We start from the raw sequence: 20,878 nt of genomic DNA, 5'->3' as shown, positions 1-20,878 counted from the left end.
AAGAAAAGATAGTCATAATAATAATTATTTTTTGAATAATAATTCAAAGAAGAGCCATTAGAAAAACTGCAAACTCTCCCTCTCACCTTGCATCCCCAATTTTATTTATTTGTTTGCTCTAGTCTATTTATTTTTTCATTTTTTTTTAGAGATAGAGAGAGTGTGCTCGTGTAGGCATGCATGCACGAGTGAGTTGGGGGAAGGGCAGAGGGAGAGGGAGGAGGAGAGAAAGAATCCCAAGCAGGCTCCATGCTCAGTGCAGAATCTGATGCAGGGCTTGATCTCATAACCCTGAGATCATGACCTGAGCTGATATCAAGAGTTGGACGCTTAACCAACTGAGTCACCCATACGCCCCCGGACTTTCTCTTTAATCATGGATAGGATACCTGTATTTGAGGGATCTTCTTTCCTTCCATTCTTCTATTTTTCTTTCCCAACCTGTAGCATTGAATAAAAATTATGTGAAAGTCTCCTTTGTTCTAGGCATAGTGAAAGGAAGATACAAGGATGAATAAGGCACAGTCCCCACCCTATTAGAATTTACAGGGTCCTTGAGAGACGTAATCTGAATACCTAAGAAACTCCAGGCTTTGGGTAATAAATAAGATCATGTTAATTTTTAGTGTCCAAATCACAGTAGCTCATGGCCTTTCCTTATTAATAGCAGGACCTAAGGCCTGTCTGAAAGGGTCTCTATTATTTTGGACAGTATTTAGCAGTCTCCCAGAATGTACACTTTAAGCTGCCATCACCACTTAGAATCATCTCAGTTACTTCTCCCGGAGATAGTCCAGTTGTTCACCAATGCTACGGATGAAAATACCCATCACTGAACACCCACGCCCAGCCTGAAGGGACTCTGCCAGGATGCTGTTAGACACACTAATCCTCAGGCCACTAGGCCCTACTGGAGTTTACACAGATGTGGGGAATGAGTTGTCTCCTCCTCATTGCTGAGGTGTCCTTGTTACTTACAGCCCAAAGCAAACTGCTTATGTGCAGAATCTCACCAAGGAACTTGTGAATGGTTCTATCAGCTCACGTTACCAGTCTTCCCTCTCTCTGGGCTCAAACCCAACAGAAGGGGTTAGAAAAGGAGCAAGTGCCTTACTGTTCCTTTTACTCTCTCCTGCTCATTATGCCATGTTCCAAACCAAACCTTTTCCCTCTGGTCTTAACTACCGATCAATCATCGTGATGAATGTCAACAGAGGCAAGCAATGAATTGTATGTTTGAATGGGAGGAGTTAAGATGCAGGAGTCCAGAAGACTGATGGTGAGGATTTGGTCTACACGGGCAGTGCCAACACCCCAACTCGGCAGCTCAGAAGGCTGTGGGATGATCCCCACAATGTACATAATTGCCTTTGCTACTGGAACTTACCTGGTCAACTTCCATTTTCAGACCTTCAAACTTGGGTCTTCGGACAAAACTATAGGTACCTTCCCTCCACTTTAAGCATGCAAAGGCTAAAGATTCATCCCAGTGGCTAAAGCCTTAGAATATAACCCCACCTTTCCCCTCGTTCCCTCCAATTTAAAGCCCTTGTCATGTGTCCCTACCCTTCAGCTGCGGGAACACTTCTCGACAGGATAATAATTGGCTAAGCTACAGACAGATCGATACTAAAAACTAATTTGGGAAATACTGAGTAAATTTAGGAGATAAGCAGAATAGAAAATATTTAGTTTCACTTCTCTGTTTCCAAGCAAGTAAATTAATGGCTTAGACACTTTGTCACACACTTTTGGATTTCTTTTCCACTATTTATTAGCATTATAAACTTCAAAGTGGCTAGACACTAGATCTTAATTGTTTTCACCCCACAGAAAGAAATAACGATTATGGGATGAAAGTGTTAAGTAATGGGCGCCTGGGTGGCTCAGTCAGTTAAGCGACTGCCTTCGGCTCAGGTCGTGATCCTGGAGTGCTGGATCGAGTCCCACATCGGGCTCCCTGTTGGGTGGGGAGCCTGCTTCTCCCTCTGGCCCTCCCCGCTCTCATCCTCTCTCTCTCTCTCCGTTTCTCTCTCCAATAAACAAACAAAATCTTTAAAAAAAAAAGAAGTGTTAAGTAATACAATAGTGGTGATCATGTTGTGATATACAAATGTATCAAATCAACATGATGTACATCTTAAACTTACATGTTAATATCAATTATATCCCAATTTAAAAACAGTTGGGTTTTTTTTAATATTTTATTTATTTATTTGAGAGAGACAGAGATAGTGAGAGAGAGCTCGAGCAGGAAGGAGGGGGAGAAGCAGGCTTCCCGCGGAGCAGGGACCCCGATGCGGGGCTCGATCCCAGGACCCCGGGATCATGACCTGAGCCGAAGGCAGAGGCTTAACCATCTGAGCCGCCCAGGTGCCCCTAAAAGCAGTTTTATTGAGGTATAACTGATATACAAATAAACTGCACACATTTAAAAAGTTTTGATGTATGTATGCAAACAGGGAACCATCACCACGGTCAAGATAGTGAACATATCCATCACCCCAAAAAGTTTCTTTCTGTCCTGTTGTAAGCCTTCCCTCCCAACACTTCTTGCACCTATCCCATCCCTAGGCAACCACCGATCTGCTTTCTGTCAATAAAGATTTGCTTGCATTTTCTAGATCTTCATATAAATGGAACAAAATAGTACACATTTGCTTGTGTCTGGCTTATTTCCAACACTGTAATTATTTTGAGACTCATCTATATTATTATGTGCATTATCATCAGTTAACTCTTTAGGCCACTTAAAGAGTGAATTTACTGAGAAGTTTATAAAATGTTTTATATTTTTATAAGATTGGCAAGTTCATCAGTAAAGTTGATACACAATACAAATTATACAACCCATTATTCATAATGGTATCTCTTGAAAATAAGCTCTATTTTCCTGAAATTCAAGCTACAGTATTTGACTCTTTTTAAGTTAAGCTTCCAGATCTTTTTTTAAAATTGAGATAATAATTCACATACCATAAAATTCTCCATTTCAAAGTGTACAGTTCAGTGGGTTTTAGTATTTATAAACCTGTGCAAACAATACCATATATTTCTAGAACATTGTTATCATCCAAAAAGAAACTCTGTACCAATTAGAAGTCACTCTGCATCCACTCCTTTCTGCAGCCCTTGGCAACCTTTACTCTACTTTTTGTCCCTGAGATTTGCTTATTCTGGACTTTTATATAAACGGAATCATATGCTATGTGCCCTTTTGTGCCTGGCTTCTTTCACTTAGCGTATTTTTTCAAGGTTCATCTATGTTATAGCATGTATCAGAACTTCTTTCCCTTTTATGACTGAATAATATTCCATTGTATGAATATACCACAACTTGTTAATTCACCAATCAGTTGATGAACATATGAATTATTTCCCTTTTTTGGAGATTATGAATAATACCCAAACAAGGAACTCGTATCCAGAATATACAGAGAATTTTCAAGTTTTTCCACATATATTCTAGATGCAAGTCCCTTGTGAGGTATATGATTTACAAATAATTTATCTTATTTTGGGGGATGACTTTACCTTTCTTGAGAGTATCCTTTGAAGCTCAAATATTTTTTATTTATTTATTTATTTGACAGAGAGATAGACAGAAGAGCACAAGCAGAGGGAGTGGCAGAGGGAGAGGGAGAAGCAGGCTCTGCACTGAGCAGGGAACCCGAGCAGGACTCGATCCCAGGACCCTGAGATCATGACCCGAGCCGAAGGCAGACGCTTAACCATCTGAGCCACCCAGGCGCCCGAAGCTCAAATATTTTTTAAGTTTGAAGTAGTCCAATTGATTTTGGTTGTCTTGTTTTGGTGGCATATTTAAGAAATCATTGCCTATTCCACGTTCATAAAAATTTACACCTGTGTTTACGTAAGTATTTTTATACCTTTAGCTCCTACATTTAGGTCTTTGATCAATGTTGAGTTAATTCTTGTATATGGTATGAGGAAGGCCTGCAAATTCACTCTTAAGCACATGAATACCCAATATTCTCAACATCATTGGCTAAAAAGTCTATTCTTTCTCAATTTAATGGTCTTGGCACTCTTATCTAAAATCAGTTCCCCGTAAAGGTATAGGTTTGAGGACTCTAGATTCGTTTCCATTGATTTATTTGTGTATTCTCTTCCAGCACAACACTGTCTTGATTTCTGTACTTTCATGGTAAGTTTTGAAAGGGGAAAGTATGTGTTGTCTAACATTTTTCTGATTTTTTAAATGTTTTGGCTAATTTTGGTACCTTAGACTTTCATATGAATTTTAACATTGACTTGTCGATTTCTGGGGGAGGAAAGATAGCTGGAACTTTGGAATTTGATAGGGATTTAGTTGAATCTGTAGATCAATTTGGGGAGTTTTTTGGCATCTCAAAAGTATTAAGTCTTTCAATACATGATCATGGGATATCTTTCCGTTTATTTGGATCTTTAATTTCTTTCAAGCAATGTTTTGCACTTTCCAGCATACAACTTTTTCATTTCTTTTGTTCAATTTATGCCTAGATATTTTATTATTTTGATGTATTGTCTCCCTGAGAAACTCTAATTGGCAATTATATGCCCCTTAATAGTAAAAGCAGAAACATGGATTAGCTTTTACTTCTCCAGAAGAGTATTCTTGTTATATATAACAAGATTTAGGTAAGTGGGGGCAGTAATAAGACAAAATTGTTAGTGAGAAGAAAGTCGGTTAGACTGCTTTTTAAATCCGATAGTGCCCTCTGCTGGGGAGGAGTGGGAGACTGATGTGTGCCTCTCCATGGATTAGTCTTAGTGGTTGTGTGCACGCAGTTGCACGAGCACTTGTGTGTGTGAGCCTTGGAGTGTGGGGCAGCAGTGGGTGAGGCCACTGGCCATGGAAAGAAGAGAAAGGGAGTTTCTTTTAGTAATAAGAATATCCATGTGGGTGCCTCAAGTGTTCTTCAATTTCAAAATGACCTTTTGTTGAAGATTCTCTTTCATCTTTGATCCCTAGATTTGTTGACTGTCTTGTTATTCTTGAAATCTAAGGGTATATTCATGTCTTTCATCTCCCTCACCTCTCACAAAAGATAAGCGTTAAAATTTTGTCCATTCTGTATCTCAAGGGTCCATTCTCCTCTTTTTCAGTTAGGTCCCATTCATGGGCAGTCCTCAAGAGTCCAGTGTTGGTAAGAATCCTGCTGAGAATTTCCTGCCCTCAATATATGAGTACCCTTGATACAGGACCAAATTCTTGCCTCCAAGGACTATCTCCCAAGTGATGTCTGATCATCCTGGTGTGCCTTCAGCAAGAGTCCTGCCAGGTCAATTTACCCAGAATCCCCTCTTACCCCAATGTCTCCTCTTGGTAATTGTCCATCCATTTCCCCTCCCCCTCCCTGCTTCTTATCTATAAACTCTCATTTTTCCTGTTTGGAGCTGGAGTTGAGCGCGATCTGTCTCCCTACCACATACTCCGCTGCCACGGTTCCCCTGAGTGAAGTTTGTCTTACCGTTTTAACAAATGTCTGAATAAAATTTTCTTTAACAGAATTCACTACAATATTAATAAATGATTTTCTTTTAACAGAGAGATGCTATAGTTTGTGTCATAATCTACAATGGCTTTCTTAGCTTACTGTCTGAAAAGGGACCCTTTAATATGTGAAAGAGTGTGCTATTAATAATTTTTCCAGGACAACAGTCCTGAACCAGGGCTGCCATGGTAAACCAGAGCATTTGACCGCGGTACGTGGTCAACTCTCTGACGCACTCCTTTACTGCCATCTGGCAGCAATGGGGGAGATTGCGGGAAATAGATACCATTTTCTTCAACATGACCGCATTTCAAGTCTGCGTCAATGCTCAGGCACACAGGAATGATCTAGACTGCCCCTTCCAACCAGATCTTCCCTGGATCTGTGTTATCGATGTTGACAGTTTGCTCAGTTATTGCCAGATGGTAGCGACATGTCTTCCACAGCAATCCCTGGTGGTCCCACGTGTGGGAAAAATGTGGAGATATATCCTGAGTCATCCTCATGTCAAATCTTGGAGAGCAAGTTGTGCAAGTTTCTAATTTTAAAGAGGAGAATTCTGAGTCATAAGGGGTGAAGGCTCTTGCCAACATCCTACAGCTAAAAAAAAAAAAAAAAAAAAGCCAGAGTTTAGATTAGGAAGCAGGTATCTTGACTCCAATTCCACTGTCTGTGGATCCGGGATCTCAAGAGAGAGAAGGGAATGATGAAATTTGTGAAATCAGAGAGTCAAACTCTGTGCTCCCCTGGATTTGAGACTCGAATTTCCCCAAAGAGTCTCTGAGTGGGGATTACTAATCAGTGTTTCTCCTGCTTCCTTCCCCTCAAGAGGGTTGTGGTTGCTGTTCCCTCACAGTTATTCCCATTAAATCACTGTCCTTGAGAGATGGTCAGTCTTGTGGAGGAGGCAGATCTGTGATAAAAGGACTATAATAAACCTATAGTGGTCAAAAATCTGTTGTTCCACCAACAAGGAAGTCATTGGCCTCTGTGGAGGGAAAGAGTCTACAGAGGAATCATGTTTGCAGTAAAATCAGTAGGAATCTCTTAGAGTTTTGGTAAGATAATATCAATATCAGATATCAGGTCTCTGTAGTCAAAATTTTTTTTTTTTTGTGGGGGAAGCTTTATTTCTAAACTTGGAATCCACAGACTACCTAATCCTGCATTTTTTTAAGAGTTTCAGGAGCTCATGTCTCAAAGCATGCCCACCCTGTAATTTAAGAGCTAATTTATAGTCTTGCCCTCTCCTGCTTGCGGCTGGGGCCACATCAGTCAACCCACTTCTTTCTTTCTTCAAAGGCAGAAGACTGGGAAGTGGCCTTTTCAAATGTCTCCCTAGGGCTCAGGGGCGAGGAAAGGAGCACAAAGGAGTTTGCGCACTGGAGGGAACTGGCTCAGCTTCACCGTGCCAAGGCCACCAGCACGGAGATCACAGCTGAGTCCCCCAGCTCCTCGGGATGGGTCTTAGGGTGGAAGATGTTCCATTAGGTCTTTTAGCTGAGACCCCTTCCTTGGGCATCCCAACTCAACTGCAGTGTTTTGGTAGGAAATCAGAAACTCTATTTCCTGCCTCAGATTCTGTGGGCACCAGTAAGCAAATATGTGACTGGATATTGGATCGCATCTCAGAATCCCCTTCTGTCCCATCTTTGGTGATCCTGTGGCTGGGGATCTGGCTGATTGCAGGGTCTGTATGTCCTGTGGGAGGAGACAGAAGCCATAGAGAGTGGGCCTAGGAAACATCGACACAAATTCCCAAGCAGTCCCAAGCTCACTTGCCCCCAGGTGAAAGTGAGTCACCCAGCAGAGGAACCAGGTGTCCAAGGCAAGATCACTGGCAGGATGAGGCTCTCCATCAATGGTTTCTGATGCACAGCAGCAGAGAGGAATGGAAGTTTTGGGTTCCCTTGGACCCACAAGGTAGAATCCGGCCATTAAGCCACAGTCCCTGGGAATACCCACAGCCTCAGGGCACCTTCCACAGGAAAGGGGAACCTTGGTCCAAATGTGTGACCTCATGTTTATTTTGTTACACGGATGACGTAAACAGGCTCCAAAACCACTTGAGCATTCTTAGGAAAAGTGAAGTTTAAGGAAAACACAAGAGGAGGTGGAAAAGTGGAAATGAGTGAGAATAACAGGAACATGAAGATGGTGGAGCACTGCGCTAGAGTGCTATTTTACCGATCTTGGAAAGATTGGCAGAAGTCCTCACACTTTAGCATGAACAAGCCCCACGAGGGGATTGGTAAGATTAGATGTATTCCTGTAACCCACTTCCAGAAATTCTGAGTCTGAAATTCTGATCCTGTCCTAAAATATGTCTGTTTAACCTGTCCCTCAGGTGAAACTGAGGAAAGAAATTATTTCAGACAACAGTTTCAGTCTCTTCTGAGTGGAGATTTTTAATAGGCCAAACTAACAAAAGAGAAGTTCACTTAATGCACTATATTAGAATGTTAAAATTTAAAGACTAAGAATTTTCCTGGGAATGGGAAAACTAACGGCTAGATTTAAGTTCCAGAAACTACATTTACGAAAAAGAATAGAGGGGAAATAAGAAACCTAATTGATAATGAGGTGAGTGAAGCCGAGGGAAGAGAAGTTTCCAGGGTTCGGGGTAAAAGTCAATATTGTCAAATGCTTCAAAGAGATCAAGTAAGAGGAGAAAGGAACAGCCTTTTGTCCAGCAAGTTTATAATTTTAAGATTTAGGAGAATAGTTTCATAAGAATGGAAATATTCCTTGAAAAAGCTGAAGACAGCACCCAGAGGAATAATTCCTCTGCGATGAAAGCAAAAGTGTGGGTCACTAATTGTGCATTGTTACCCAGAGAGGAACAGAAATGGATACTCAGGAGGACTCACTTTTGAGTGCTGGAAAAGGAAGCTGAAATAAACAGCCATGACATTAGGTAGACCAGGAAAGTGAGAGCTTCTGTTTTAAGAGGTCAGAATGAAATTTTGCCTGAGAAATGAAGTAAATTTGGACTTCTGGGGGTAAGACAACAAGGTTCAGCTTATATTGAAATCAGAGCAGAAGTGACTAGAGAGAATATATAACTTCTCTAAAGCTGAGTGGTGGGTGGTATAGAAATGAACAGATTTTTTAAAAGTATTTTTTTAAAAAAGATTTATTTATTCATCTCAGAGAGAGAGAGAGAGAGCAGAGGGAGGGGCAGAGGGAGAGAGAATCCTAAGCAGACTCCTCACTGAGTGTGGTATTCAATGTGGGGCTTGATCCCACAACCGCGAGATCATGACCCAAGCCGAAATCAAGAGTCAGACACTCAACTGACTGAGCCACCCAGGTGTCCTGAAATGAACAGTTTTATAAACAGAATGGATCATTAAATTTTAACAGAGGTATCTTGAATTCTTTATTTGTTCTGTGTAATTTCAGTGACCTCCCCAGGAAGAGTTAATGAAGGAATACTTCCTTTCCTTCCGTTGATGTTGAATGCATTGTCCCTCATTAAAATTTGGATTACATACCAGAGGATTTTTCAATTGTCTGCACATCGGTTTTCAATTGTCTGCACATCAGGTATTTTTCCACTGAGGACACATTAATCCGTCTGTTCCCTCAGCTCCATAGAAACTGATTACTGACTTAGTAGGGTGTGAAGTTGTCACACTGAAAATTAACATGCTTTTTGTATTACCTAGGTTTAACTCCTTGAAAAGAAATTAACCAGAGCCTTCACTTGGTCTGACATTATTCTATTTTTTTTTTTGTATTTTTTTTGGTCTGACATTATTCTAAAAACTAAGGATCTTCATCGCCTTTCTAATTCCTTCTTTTTTTCCTATGTTCTCTGTATCTGGTACTCCTCCTCTGTGATGGGTACTTACTGGGTGTCCTGGTCCCAACTAGAGAATTCCTGTCTTTGAAATCTGTGATCTGTAAGGTCAAAGTGACAGGCCTCCATCTGTCATGTTGTTTGAAATAACCCGATCCCCTTGGCTAGAGTTGAATTTTCTTTTTTTTTTTTTTTAAAGATTTTATTTATTTATTTGAGACAGAGAGAATGAGAGAGAGAGAGCACATGAGAGGGGGGGAGGGTCAGAGGCAGAAGCAGGCTCCCTGCCGAGCAGGGAGCCCGATGCGGGACTCGATCCAGGGACTCCAGGATCATGACCTGAGCCGAAGGCAGTCGCTTAACCAACTGAGCCACCCAGGCGCCCCAGAGTTGAATTTTCCACGAGCATGTTCTTGAGTAAAATAGGACTGAATTGTTCTCTGTTTTCTGGATTTGTGATCTTACATGAGAGAAAGTCAAGCTGGTCCTTTGCAACAAGGCTGGAGGACTGATATTTCAATCTGTAACCTTCTGCTCACTATGAGATCTAAACCCTGGAAAGGACAGTCTATAATAGTGGGGAGAAGAATGGGGCCAACATGTGGAAAAAGGAAAAATAAGAGCTGTCAAATCAGTCATGTCATGGTTCCAGGACTTTATTCTACTTCACTCCCGAGAAATTCCTGTGTTCTTCTTTTGGGGTTCTATGGGACATACATTTAGCCTCGCAATAAATTCCCATTTGGCTTAGCTAGCTCTAGTTAGTTTCTGTTATTTCCTTCCAACCTAGTATGCCAGCTCCTTTCTGAGCCAGACCCAGGATGTTTGTGTATTAAGATTAGCTAATATTTAACACTGTGGATTCACTGCTGGCACAGAAATACACAGCTGAATCCTGCAGCTCCGTAGGCTTGATGTCTAGGCTACAGTTTGAGTTTTGGGGACACACAGCTAAAAATCTCTTCTCGGGCATTCCTGTTTTATCAGAGATGATGCCATCCTGGAGAGAAGTCAAGAACTTGAACTCTTTTGCTGGGATCTGCTGATACCAGAAAACATACCTGTGTCCCTTTATTGGGACACAATGCATTTTTGCTTTCTGTCCTTTCCCTTTGACTAGGTGTCCCGGAGTCTGGGTGACTTCTGCATTGAGGGTGCCTGGGAAGAAAGCAGACAGAAGATGGAGGCTTAGTCCCTGAGAGAGTCTGGTGGCAGGGATGAAAGCCTTGGAGCTGGGGGCTGACAAGTTCAGAAGGGGGGCTTACCTGCACTCAGGAGCCAAAGGACCAAGGAGCAGATGAATACTGGGCACATGACAACATTAGTGAAAGAACAGAGGCAGGCACCTTTCTCTGAGACTTTTTCACCCCCCCTAACCAGCTGCTCTGTGATGTAATCACTTCACAGAACCCAATAGTCTTCCCTGTGTTGCTCTATACAAGTAAAAGCAACCAAAAAAGTAGAATATAGGAGACAACCGTACTCAGTCATTGGAAAACAGGTGGCGCAGGACTGTGATTATTCTAAAGCAAGAAAAAACTGGGGCCGTGTCCACACACGGTGACAGGGGAGACATGGCATGGCACATTTTCCTAGCTGAGGGGCCAGAGGGAGAAGACCACAGAAAAGATTCCCCAGCATCCCCAGAGTAACCATGCTTTCTCAGTGGCACAAAATCATGCTAGAGCAAGAGGTGCTAAATGGCAATCCAGGGCTAGCCCCTGTTTGTGTACAGTTTTCCTGGGGAGAGAGGCACTTCTGGAAAGACAACACAAGGAGATTAGAGAACCCTCTTCCAAGAAAAAGAAACCAAACTGCTGGACATTTAAAAACAACCATTGAAAGTCTCTGAAGGTTGTCCCCAAAATAGACAGCAAATGAGGAAACACTTATTCAAGAAAATCTAAATCTTAGTCAGAGCAGTGAGACTCTGGAGCATTTGAGCCGTGCCTCCTGCAACCCCCCCACCCCCACTCCCCAGCTCAGTGTGATGGAAGCTCTACTCCTTGTGGGTGTGGTTGAGGACACAGGGCTCCCTCAGTTTCTCCTGGCACAGACTACCAGCCTGTTTCATCCCAACAAGCTCCATGATGTAGAAACTCTATTCCTAGCAAGTGCAACCCAGGGGTCTGGACTCCCTTTCTCCACCCAGTGCCCACTCATAAGGTGGACCCTCTATTCCAGAAACAGCAGACCAAGACTCCTAAGCCTCAATCTTTCTCATTCTGGTTTGCTCATAGCCTGAAGGTTCCACACTGGGAGCCGCAAGTCAAAAAGACCAGGGCTTACCACTCCACCCAGGGACCCTCAGAGAACAGGGGTCTCACTCCAAGAGAAGTGGGCCCATGGGGGAAGCAGGCCCCAGGGATAGGGAGCTGCGTAACTCTGTTTTGACCTAAGGACCCACGAGTCTTGCTGAGATTTGCTTGGAATTGTATTGCATCCCACGACCTACTTTTCTTCCTACCCAGCCTCCTTCCTCCCTTTTTCTTCCTTTTCTCCTTCTTCCTTCCATCTCTCCTTACAGAGGTCAGATCTGCATCATGGCCTGATGGCCTCCCAGCCTCCTCCAGCTTTCTCCCCATTTTCTCAGCTAAATGCCCTGCATGACAGATCCAGGCTTGGCATCTACTTCTTGGAGGGCCTGAAGTAATGCTTCTTTCTTAGGTGGGTTTGGGGCTTCGAGAGGGGTCACAGTCCGTAGTAAGCTCTACTGAAGTAACTGTCAGTTCCAGAAAATTGTTGGTGCCTATAAATCCATCTGATGGCCCTGGATCTTCACAGAGGTTCTGCTCTTACAAGACGTCCTCATCTGGCTGCTGGGAAATGGAAGCCCTGAGCATAAATGGGAAAGATCAGAGGAGACTGCAACTGGGACAAGACATCAGCCCAGAAGGAAGCCACTCCTTCCCATGTAAGTGGAATCGTGCAGCACCTGTCCTTCTGTGACTGGCTTAGGTCACTCAGCAGAATGTCCTCAAGGTCATTCATGTCATCACGTGTTGCAGGATTTCCTTCTCTTTCAAGACTAAATAACATACCATTGTATGTATATACCATATTATGCAAAATTTTAAGAGGGTAGATTTCATGTTAAGTGTTCTGGCCACAATAAAGTAAAATAAAACAAAATAAAATAAAATAAAATACAGACACCACTCACTCTTGTCCCCAGCTCTCTTCAAACTCTCAGAGCATCCAACACTGTGGTCTTGTGTTTATTTTCCAGCTTTTTCTATCAGATTCTCCTAAGATTTTAATTTCCCTCCTTCCCTAGGTGTGTCTTCACACTTCTAGTGACCATACCTGCTAGAGAACGAGGCAGTTCTATACTGCTCTGCTTGGCTAGAGCAAATCATACCCTCTTCCACCTCCTCCTCCCTCTTCTGGGCATAAGGATCAGACCAGAGCATAGAGCATCTGCATCTTCAGCCCCGGGCTCCGTGTTTTATCTGGGCTGGAATGAAGTGAGTCTTTGCTTTTCATTTCTCTCCTCCCTTTCTTCGAGAGGATGTCGAGTGTTCACATCATCTAAAGAATCTCTAATCTGCCCTCTGGTTGAATTCTTTTGCCATTTAGCTCAAGATGCAACAATTTCTTAAACCTTGTCATGGAGTCACGAATGAGGGGAGGGGGACCCAGAGACATTAGCCCCAACATCTCATTTGAAACATAGGCAGAAGCGTAGAGACGCAGCCTTCATCATTTGTAAGGAAAGGGGTGTGGCCATATGGTGAGCGAAAGAAAGGAAAAGCAGACCACTGTAGTGATGGTGGGTGGCCTGGATGACAGCGTTTAGCTTCTCTGAATTTTACTTAGTTACCAAATGTGATCTTGGGTAGTACTTCTTGGCCTCTTGATTAAAGAGTTGGAAGCATGTGATGCTGTTGATGACCATACGGGGTGATGTGATGAGCCACTGCCTAGTAGGAATATCTATGTGTTCTTCGGAATTAAAATGAGGACACAGTTCCATCCTCTGAAGCAGACATCCCACAGCTAGCAGATGCTTGTTCTTTCCTGAAATGATGATACATGTGTTTATTCAATTGGCGATCATAAATATTTCAGTCTCTTAAAGGCCGTAAGATACATACTAGCTTTTAGAAAGCTGTTCTAATACATTCCAGAAACCCCTTTTATTTCAAACAAGCTGCAGTACTTGATATTTTTTTATTACTATTAAAAATAAAAATGTAGGGCAAATTCTATTCATTTTAATATTTCTTTTAAAGCACCACATCTAGTTTTGGGCATGTGTCCTATCTGTGTGCCATTTAAATGGTTCATACGCAAATTTACATCATGCAACGTAGTTAAATACCCTGTGAATAATACATGTGCCAGGCAGTTCATTCAGCTTCACATCTGGCACAAGTTTTTAGCAGTTCTAATTTTCCCTACTTGACAAGAAAACCATGAGACTGCAGCAAGGATTCATGAGAGTGGGGCCACCCCTTGTCTGGGCGGGCCTGCCCTTCATCATATTTCCAGGTCTCCAACTTATGTTAAAAAACAACAGTTTTTAAAAAGTTCCTATTTATGTACTGAAGAGAACAGAATGGGTGACTAAGGTGATCCTGGGAAAATACCACAAACCGAACGCTGAGTGAGTGTAACCACTTTTCCGCTCTTGGCCTAACTGTCAGTGGTTTTCGTAGGTTTCTGCCCGGCGTCTGTCTACAAACGAGGTGATGAGAGCCATAAACCCGCTTCTTATTATTGTTGTAGGATGGGCAGGTGGGATGGTCTAGAGGAGGCTCTTGGATCCAGGAAACAGAGAGGTTTATGCACAGGGGAGAGGTAACAGTGCAGCTCTGTGTCTTTACTGCTGGCGCAGAGATACACTGCTGAGTCCCCCAAGCCTGGCGAGAGGATGCTGAGAGAACAGAAAGAATTGTTGGACTGGGCGGATTGGAAGTTATCAGAGGTGTCTGCTTCTCTGTTAAGGTTTCTATTATAGTAGTAGAGCAGTAACTTTGGGGCTTGGCTCAGCTTCTGTTGGTACCAGTACATGCTTTCATGATTCAGATTCTGAGAACAGCTCAAATTCACTGGTTTTCCCACACTCGTAACCTGGTATCTTGGGCTCTGGATGACCATGGCACCCATGTGACCTGCAGAGAGAGAAAGAAAACGTAGAGACAGAGTCAAGAAGGAGATTGCTATGGCTGCCATAAAAGAAAGGTACGAAACTGAGGACAAGATAGCTTTAGTCAAAAGACTTCCTTTCTGACCAGGACTCACCTGCTCCAAGGTGACAAAAGGCCACACAGTGGAGACAAAAGGCCACACAGTGGAGCAGCCCGGGAGCCATGGCAGGACCACAACAGGAACGGGGCGTCGGCCTGCCCCAGACTCTGATCTGTGGGTGGAGAGATGGGCGTGCAGAGTCCCTGGTCCCTGACAGGTAGATCTGCCTGTGACGACCGCCTGCTGTTGGCTTCACCAAGGCAAGGGCCACTCCTTGTTGTGTATTACACACAGCTTCTGGCTTGGCAGCAGAACCCGGGCTGGGCCAGATCACGTGTGGAGTGGAGGTGGTGCTGCCCCATATTGCCCCTCTTCCTATATCTGCCCCAGGCTCATTTGGGCCTCTCTGTCTCACTCCTCATTTCTTACACCCTACAAGGCAGGTCAGAGGTTCCTCAACACAGGAAGAGCTTTTGCTAAACTATCATTTATAAACCTGTTGGGGTGTCTTTGTGTGTAGCTGTCGGCATCGCGGATGGATGACTGATGGCTGCAGACTATCCCCACCTTAATACAGAAGTCAAGCCCTGCAATTCCTCTAATTATATCCACACTTCAGAGAGTATCAAGGACATTCTCTACAACTCTCCGTTATCAGTGACACCATAATGCCTCCTTGTGGCCAGTAGAAAAGTGTCTAGAAGCATCTCTCCTATGGTCCCTGTATTTTCAACTCAGACTCTGAACTCAGGGAGCCTACCCGGCTCCTCCCGGGTTTCCCCTCCTAGGCCACATCGTGGCCCCCCTCTAGGTATCGAGGTAGCTGGTGCTCAGCCTGGTTGTTTCCCATCTCTTAGGGGTCACCATCTCTTGTTGCCTGATTCATAATGTTTTGAAAACTGTTGTTGCATATATTATGTTTATTTGTTTTAGCTGTTTGTAGTGGGAGGCTAAATCCGACTCATGTCAATCCATCTTGGGTAAAAGCACAAGTCTACTCTCAGGGCCATAATGAATTTCTTCCTGCTGGGTCCCCAAGAGTTTCAATGGTTATAGACCTTTTGGTCAGTTTCTGAGCATATGGTTTCCATTTCACACAGGAAGGGTAATATTTTATTCCACAAACATATAAGACTCAGTCTGGAATTTCAGATTCTCTCTGTTAATTTTTTTCTTTTATCTAGCACTTAAAGGCCTGACCAAATACTCAGTTTTCTAACTGCATTTCAGGGTCTTTGTGTTGTAATAACGTTTAGTCTATAAAGTCTGTGACCATTTGGATGCTCCAGGATGAATGCAGGAAATGTCATCATAGGTCCTGTGTCATGTCTATCATATGGGCACTGAAAAGCCAGTTTCAACTGTGAGGCCTAGATTTGGTCTGAAACCTGGTAGGTCCCCATAGCATTGGCTCTTCCTTGCTCTGCCTATAAATTCTCTTTTCTCTCCTAACTGGTGAATTTCTTTTTCTTTTTGGATTACCTATATATTGTGTAGGAGGTGAGGAGTATTTCAAATTTAGAAAGCAAAATGAATTAAGACAAGGGTAATTATCTTCTTCCCATTCTTCCTCTGTAGCTTCGTCCTAAATAATCAGAGGAACATTTTACAACTTCCTCCTTCCTAGAACAAACATATGCAAGTGTATATAAACTTAAATAAGGACTTTACTGATTTAATTTTTCTTTTCTTTTTTTTTTATTTGTTTCTTTATTTGAGAGAGAGAGAGAGTGCACACATGAGTTGGGGGAGGGAAAGAGAGAGAGAGGGAGAGATAGAGAATCCCAAGTAGACTCCCAACTGAATGGAGAGCCCCACGCAGGGGCTCAATCTCACGATCCTGAGATCATGACCTGAGCTGAAATCAAGAGTTGGATGCTAAACTGGCTGAGCCACCCAGGAGCCCCTACTGATTTAATTTTTCTTAAATAACTTTATATACTATACAAATTATGTTCCCCTTGACAGTTTATCTTGATCATCCCTACAAAATAAATAAATAAATATACATATTTGGTTTTCTTTTAACTTTTTCATGCCTATGAAATGAAGCACAATACCCATAAATGAGATCCGATCATACATTCTAGGAACATTTTTTTTTTTCTTGGTGCTTTTATAGTCATCAAAAGCTTAACTGTGATTGGGGGCACCTGGGTGGCTCAGTGGGTTAAGCATCTGACTTTTGATCCCAGCTCAGGTCTTGATCTCAGGGTTGTGAGCTCAAGCCCTGCATTGAACTCAACCAGCATGGAGCCTACTTAAAAAAACAAAAAACAAAAAACCTTCAGCTATGATTGATGGATGAAACTAACAAGCAATAAAAAACACCAATTCTTTTAATAAAAGAAAAGTTTACAGGCCTCCTATGCTCAGATGGCCTTATGGACCTCAAGACACGGTCTATGATTGTAAGGCTGCTTGGTGAGAGTCAGGAGCTTTTTAGATTCTTTGTGCCACTGAAAGAGGCAGAGAGTAGACCTCACCCCGCACCCCAGGTAGGAAGAGTGTTAATACAGTAGAAGGAGAAGAAGAAAAGTAAAGTGTAAACTATTACAGTTCCTAATGGGGTTGAAGAGTTGCTGCAGGGCAGTCCCAGGGATGGAAGGAGAGGAGGTACTGGGAGAGAAAAGGATGCTTGAGAGAGCGATTTTGGAGGTGGTTCAAATTATTTGTGATTACAGGTCTAGAATATAAAGAGTGGATGTGCGTATCTGAGATACACGGAGGAAATGATCATTGAAGTGAGCAAATGAAAAAACTGAGAAGCCCAGTATCATCTACGTGTTGCAAGCCATCTAAGATGTTGGGGGTTTTAAGGTAGGAGAGATGAGAAATGCTTGAGAAGCAATAACAAAAAGCAAAAAGGATGCCGGTGCCCATGAGGATGACTCACAGAAACCAAAAATACCACCACTTAATGCCGGTAAGAGGAACTAAATTCCCTAACACTCCATTTCTACTGGGAAGTCAGGATCTGGGAACTGCAAATCTAGGATTATGACAGTGGATTTGGGTTCATAGGACAGTATTCACATGATCTTGAATTTCCAGTGAAACTTAAAACACAGACCTCTTAGAGCCAAATGCCACCAAAGCATTGCTGACTATATGACCAATCTTACGTGTATATGGGCTGCCATTGGAATAGCTGTGAAAAATAAGACTGGAATTTGAGAATTACCACAACCAGGATGAAATGCAAGGTAATGTCTATGAGTTTCAGGCAAAATCCAGAGAAGAGCTTGTGGTCCTGGATCCGACAAGGACATGCCCAGAGAAGTCAGGGTGTGCATTCAGAACTGGTCGAACTGGGTGCCTGGGTGGCTCAGTTGGTTAAGCGACTGCCTTCGGCTCAGGTCATGATCCTGGAGTCCCAGGATCGAGTCCCGCATCGGACTCCCTGCTCAGCAGGGAGTCTGCTTCTCCCTCTGATTCTCCCCCCTCTCATGCTCTCTCTCTCTGTCTCATTCTCTCTCTCAAATAAATAAATAAAATCTTAAAAAAAAAAAAAACAACTGGTCGAACGAAGTACACCGGGTGAGACATCATTTGGGAACTCTGTGTTTTTATGAATTAGGCACCTAGCCGTGGATTCATAGCTTTCTGAACAGCTGAAATAGCATTAGACAGCAGCAACCAGTGAGGAATAGATTGAAGGGGCAGACCCCCAGGTGGGTAAGGATAGAAAGAATTCAAATATTTCTCAAGAGAAGAGTACAGAAACATCCAAAGAAAAGAGTATCTGGGTCTATCATGTTCGCTTTCTATTCTTTTAGTTCTCTGCATGTGTGTTGTGGAAATAATAAAGTGGAATGTTACATGTAAATCAAATTTACATTAAAAAATGAATTCGGGCGTCTGCCTTAAGCTCTGGTCATGATCTCAAGGTCCTGGGATCAAGCACCATGTTGGGCTCCCTGCTCAGCCGGGAATCTGTTTCTCCTTCTCCCTCTGCCCCTCCCCAACTCATGCACATGCGCGCATGATCTCTCTCATAAACAAACAAACAAACGATCTCTAGGAGCATCAAATGATACAGCCGCTCTGTATTTCAAAGGTAAGAACACACTCACCAGGTAAGCCAGCAATCTCACTCCTGCGCATAAATGTATCCCAGAAAAATGAGAACTTATGTTCATCCAGAACCCTGAGCATAAATGTTTATATATAGAAGCTTTATTTGTCATAGTCAAAAACTAGAAACAACCAAAATGTCCCGCCGGAGGTGAATGGCTAAACAAACTCTGGTACATCCATGCCATGGAACACAACTCAGCGATAAAAGAAATGAACTATGGATAAATGCAGCAACTTGGCTGAATCTCAAGGGCAATATGCTGAGGAGAACAAGCCCATCTCAAGAGCTCACCTAGTATATGATTCCATTCATAACAGTCTCAAAATGACATTATAGATATAGAGAATAGATCAGTGGTTCCCAGGGGTAGGGGTGGTGTGTGTGTGTGTGTGACATTATAAAGGGAGATTTTGGGTGTTGCAACAGCTCTGCATCTTGACTGTGGTGGCGGCTGTGTGAACCTATACGTGTGACAGAAATAACGTAGAACTGCTTCCACACTCGTGGCCAATGTCAATTTCATGGTCTTGATAACTTGAGTATGATTATGTAAGATATGGCCATGGGTGGAAACCAGATGACGGGTGACTAGACCCATTTGTTCTACTGGGCAACTTCCTGTGAATCTATAGTGATTTTTAAATGAAAAGTTAAAAAAATGAGAGGGTGGAAAATAATTTTGCTACAATTAAGGAAGACTGTTTGGAAAACAGAGAACGAGAAGGGTTGGAAGAAATGGGAAGGGCTGGGTGGGTCTGTGGAGACAACCATGCCCGCTTAACCATTCTGATGAAGGCGTAGGCAGAAGGGAGCAAAGACCACTAACTTAAGAAAACCCAGGCTACGTGAGGCATGGTTTTGAGTTTACTTAATCACTTGAAAGCCCAGTGGGTGACATTCACCCTCAGTCTTGGACTCAGTCACCCTCTGTGAGGAATGCCAAAACCAACCCCCTATTGTCTTCCTACCAAAAGTTTTCTACTGTGATACTGAGAAGTATCTGTTCTTGCCTTCCCCAGAGACATGAAGAACACCAGACCCACATCCCTGTGCTGACAGCGGAGAAGCTTCGAAAGACTGCAGAGGACAGCTGGGGGCTGGAGGCAGAAGGGGAAGCTTGAGGGTTTCTGCACCGGGAGGGGATGACTCAGCAGCACTGTCTCTACGCTGCTGGCACACAGGTACGTGGCTGAGTCCTTGGGTTCTGTGGGCTTGATCGTCAGCATGGAGAATGATTTGTCAGGCATCTCTGCTGAGAACCGTTTCTTGGGCATCCCCGAGTCATCTATAGGGGCTTGATTGTTGAAGTAGATCCGCAGCTCTGGTCCCTGCCCCGAGGTCCCTCTATACCAGTAAAGGGCTGCGTGACCAGAATAGGCTTGCATCTCAGGGTTACTTCTTGTCCCGTCTTTGTCACCTTGTGCCTGGGTGTCTGGATGACTCCAGCATCTGTAAACTCTGTGGAAGGGGACAGAATCTGGGGACAGAATAAAGAACATTAATGGAATTATAACTGGAAATATCTAAAAATGCTGATTGTTTATTTCTGGGGACTCACCTCTTCCCAGGAGACAAAGGGCCACACAGCAGAGGAGCCTGGTGGCCATAGCAGGGTGGCCAGGAGGAGGCTTTACCTGGATGAGGCCCTTGTGGGCATGAACAGAGGGGTGGGGCATCCTAGTTCCTCTGAGTTCCACAAGGTGGAGAGTGCCCCAACAGTGATATTTATTGCTCTCTGTCACTGCTCATGGGACCTCCTTCCAAAGGTGAGCATTAATTCTCTACAGAAGATTGACTGGACTAGATCATAACTACTTCAGGATGTGGTTGGCTCATTCAAAGCACCTTCCCCAATTGTACCCGTCACAGCCCTGAGCCTCCAGGACTCTGCCCTCCTGATGCATCACATATCTACTGTCTGCTGGACATTTCCACTTGGGTGTGCCAGCAGGACCACAAATTCTGATACCAACACATTACTTTTCAAATCTCAAGACTTTCATTCTTCCTCTCATGGGCAATCTTTATCTCCCAGACACAAAATCAAAATAATTCCTTGCTTAATTAGGGCTTTGCCTCAGATTCCTCCCAGAAGCATTTTGACTTGGCCACCGCGCTCTTCGGGAAGAGACCTAAATGGAAGGACTGGGAAGAGACAGGATTGTGAAGATGTTATTCCTAGTGAAGGCTAGAGACCAACGCCCTTGTGCTGTGTGATTCCCCCCAGCCCACAGCACAGCGCTTCCTGTAGCTGCATTTCTATACGTAAGGGATCCCATTTTACTTCTCTGTGGTGAA

At 43.3% G+C, this 20,878-nt stretch overlaps 1 gene segment (V, D, J or C); it reads right to left on the bottom strand.

Annotated features, from left to right (window-relative positions):
* LOC118020578 overlaps positions 1 to 20,256 on the bottom strand; it is a 103,021-nt gene extending 82,765 nt beyond the window's left edge. Inside the window, 2 exon segments of the C gene segment in view lie at positions 19,747 to 20,038; positions 20,139 to 20,256. Coding sequence covers positions 19,747 to 20,038; positions 20,139 to 20,256 — 410 coding nt within the window.
* Between the last annotated feature and the right edge of the window lie 622 nt (positions 20,257 to 20,878).

The sequence above is a fragment of the Mirounga leonina genome, unplaced genomic scaffold (assembly GCF_011800145.1).
Source record: "Mirounga leonina isolate KUSES-001 unplaced genomic scaffold, KU_Mleo_1.0 Mir_174, whole genome shotgun sequence".
Lineage (NCBI taxonomy): Eukaryota > Metazoa > Chordata > Mammalia > Carnivora > Phocidae > Mirounga > Mirounga leonina.
Note: the sequence above shows the minus strand (reverse complement) of the source record. Positions and strands in the feature narration are given on the sequence as shown.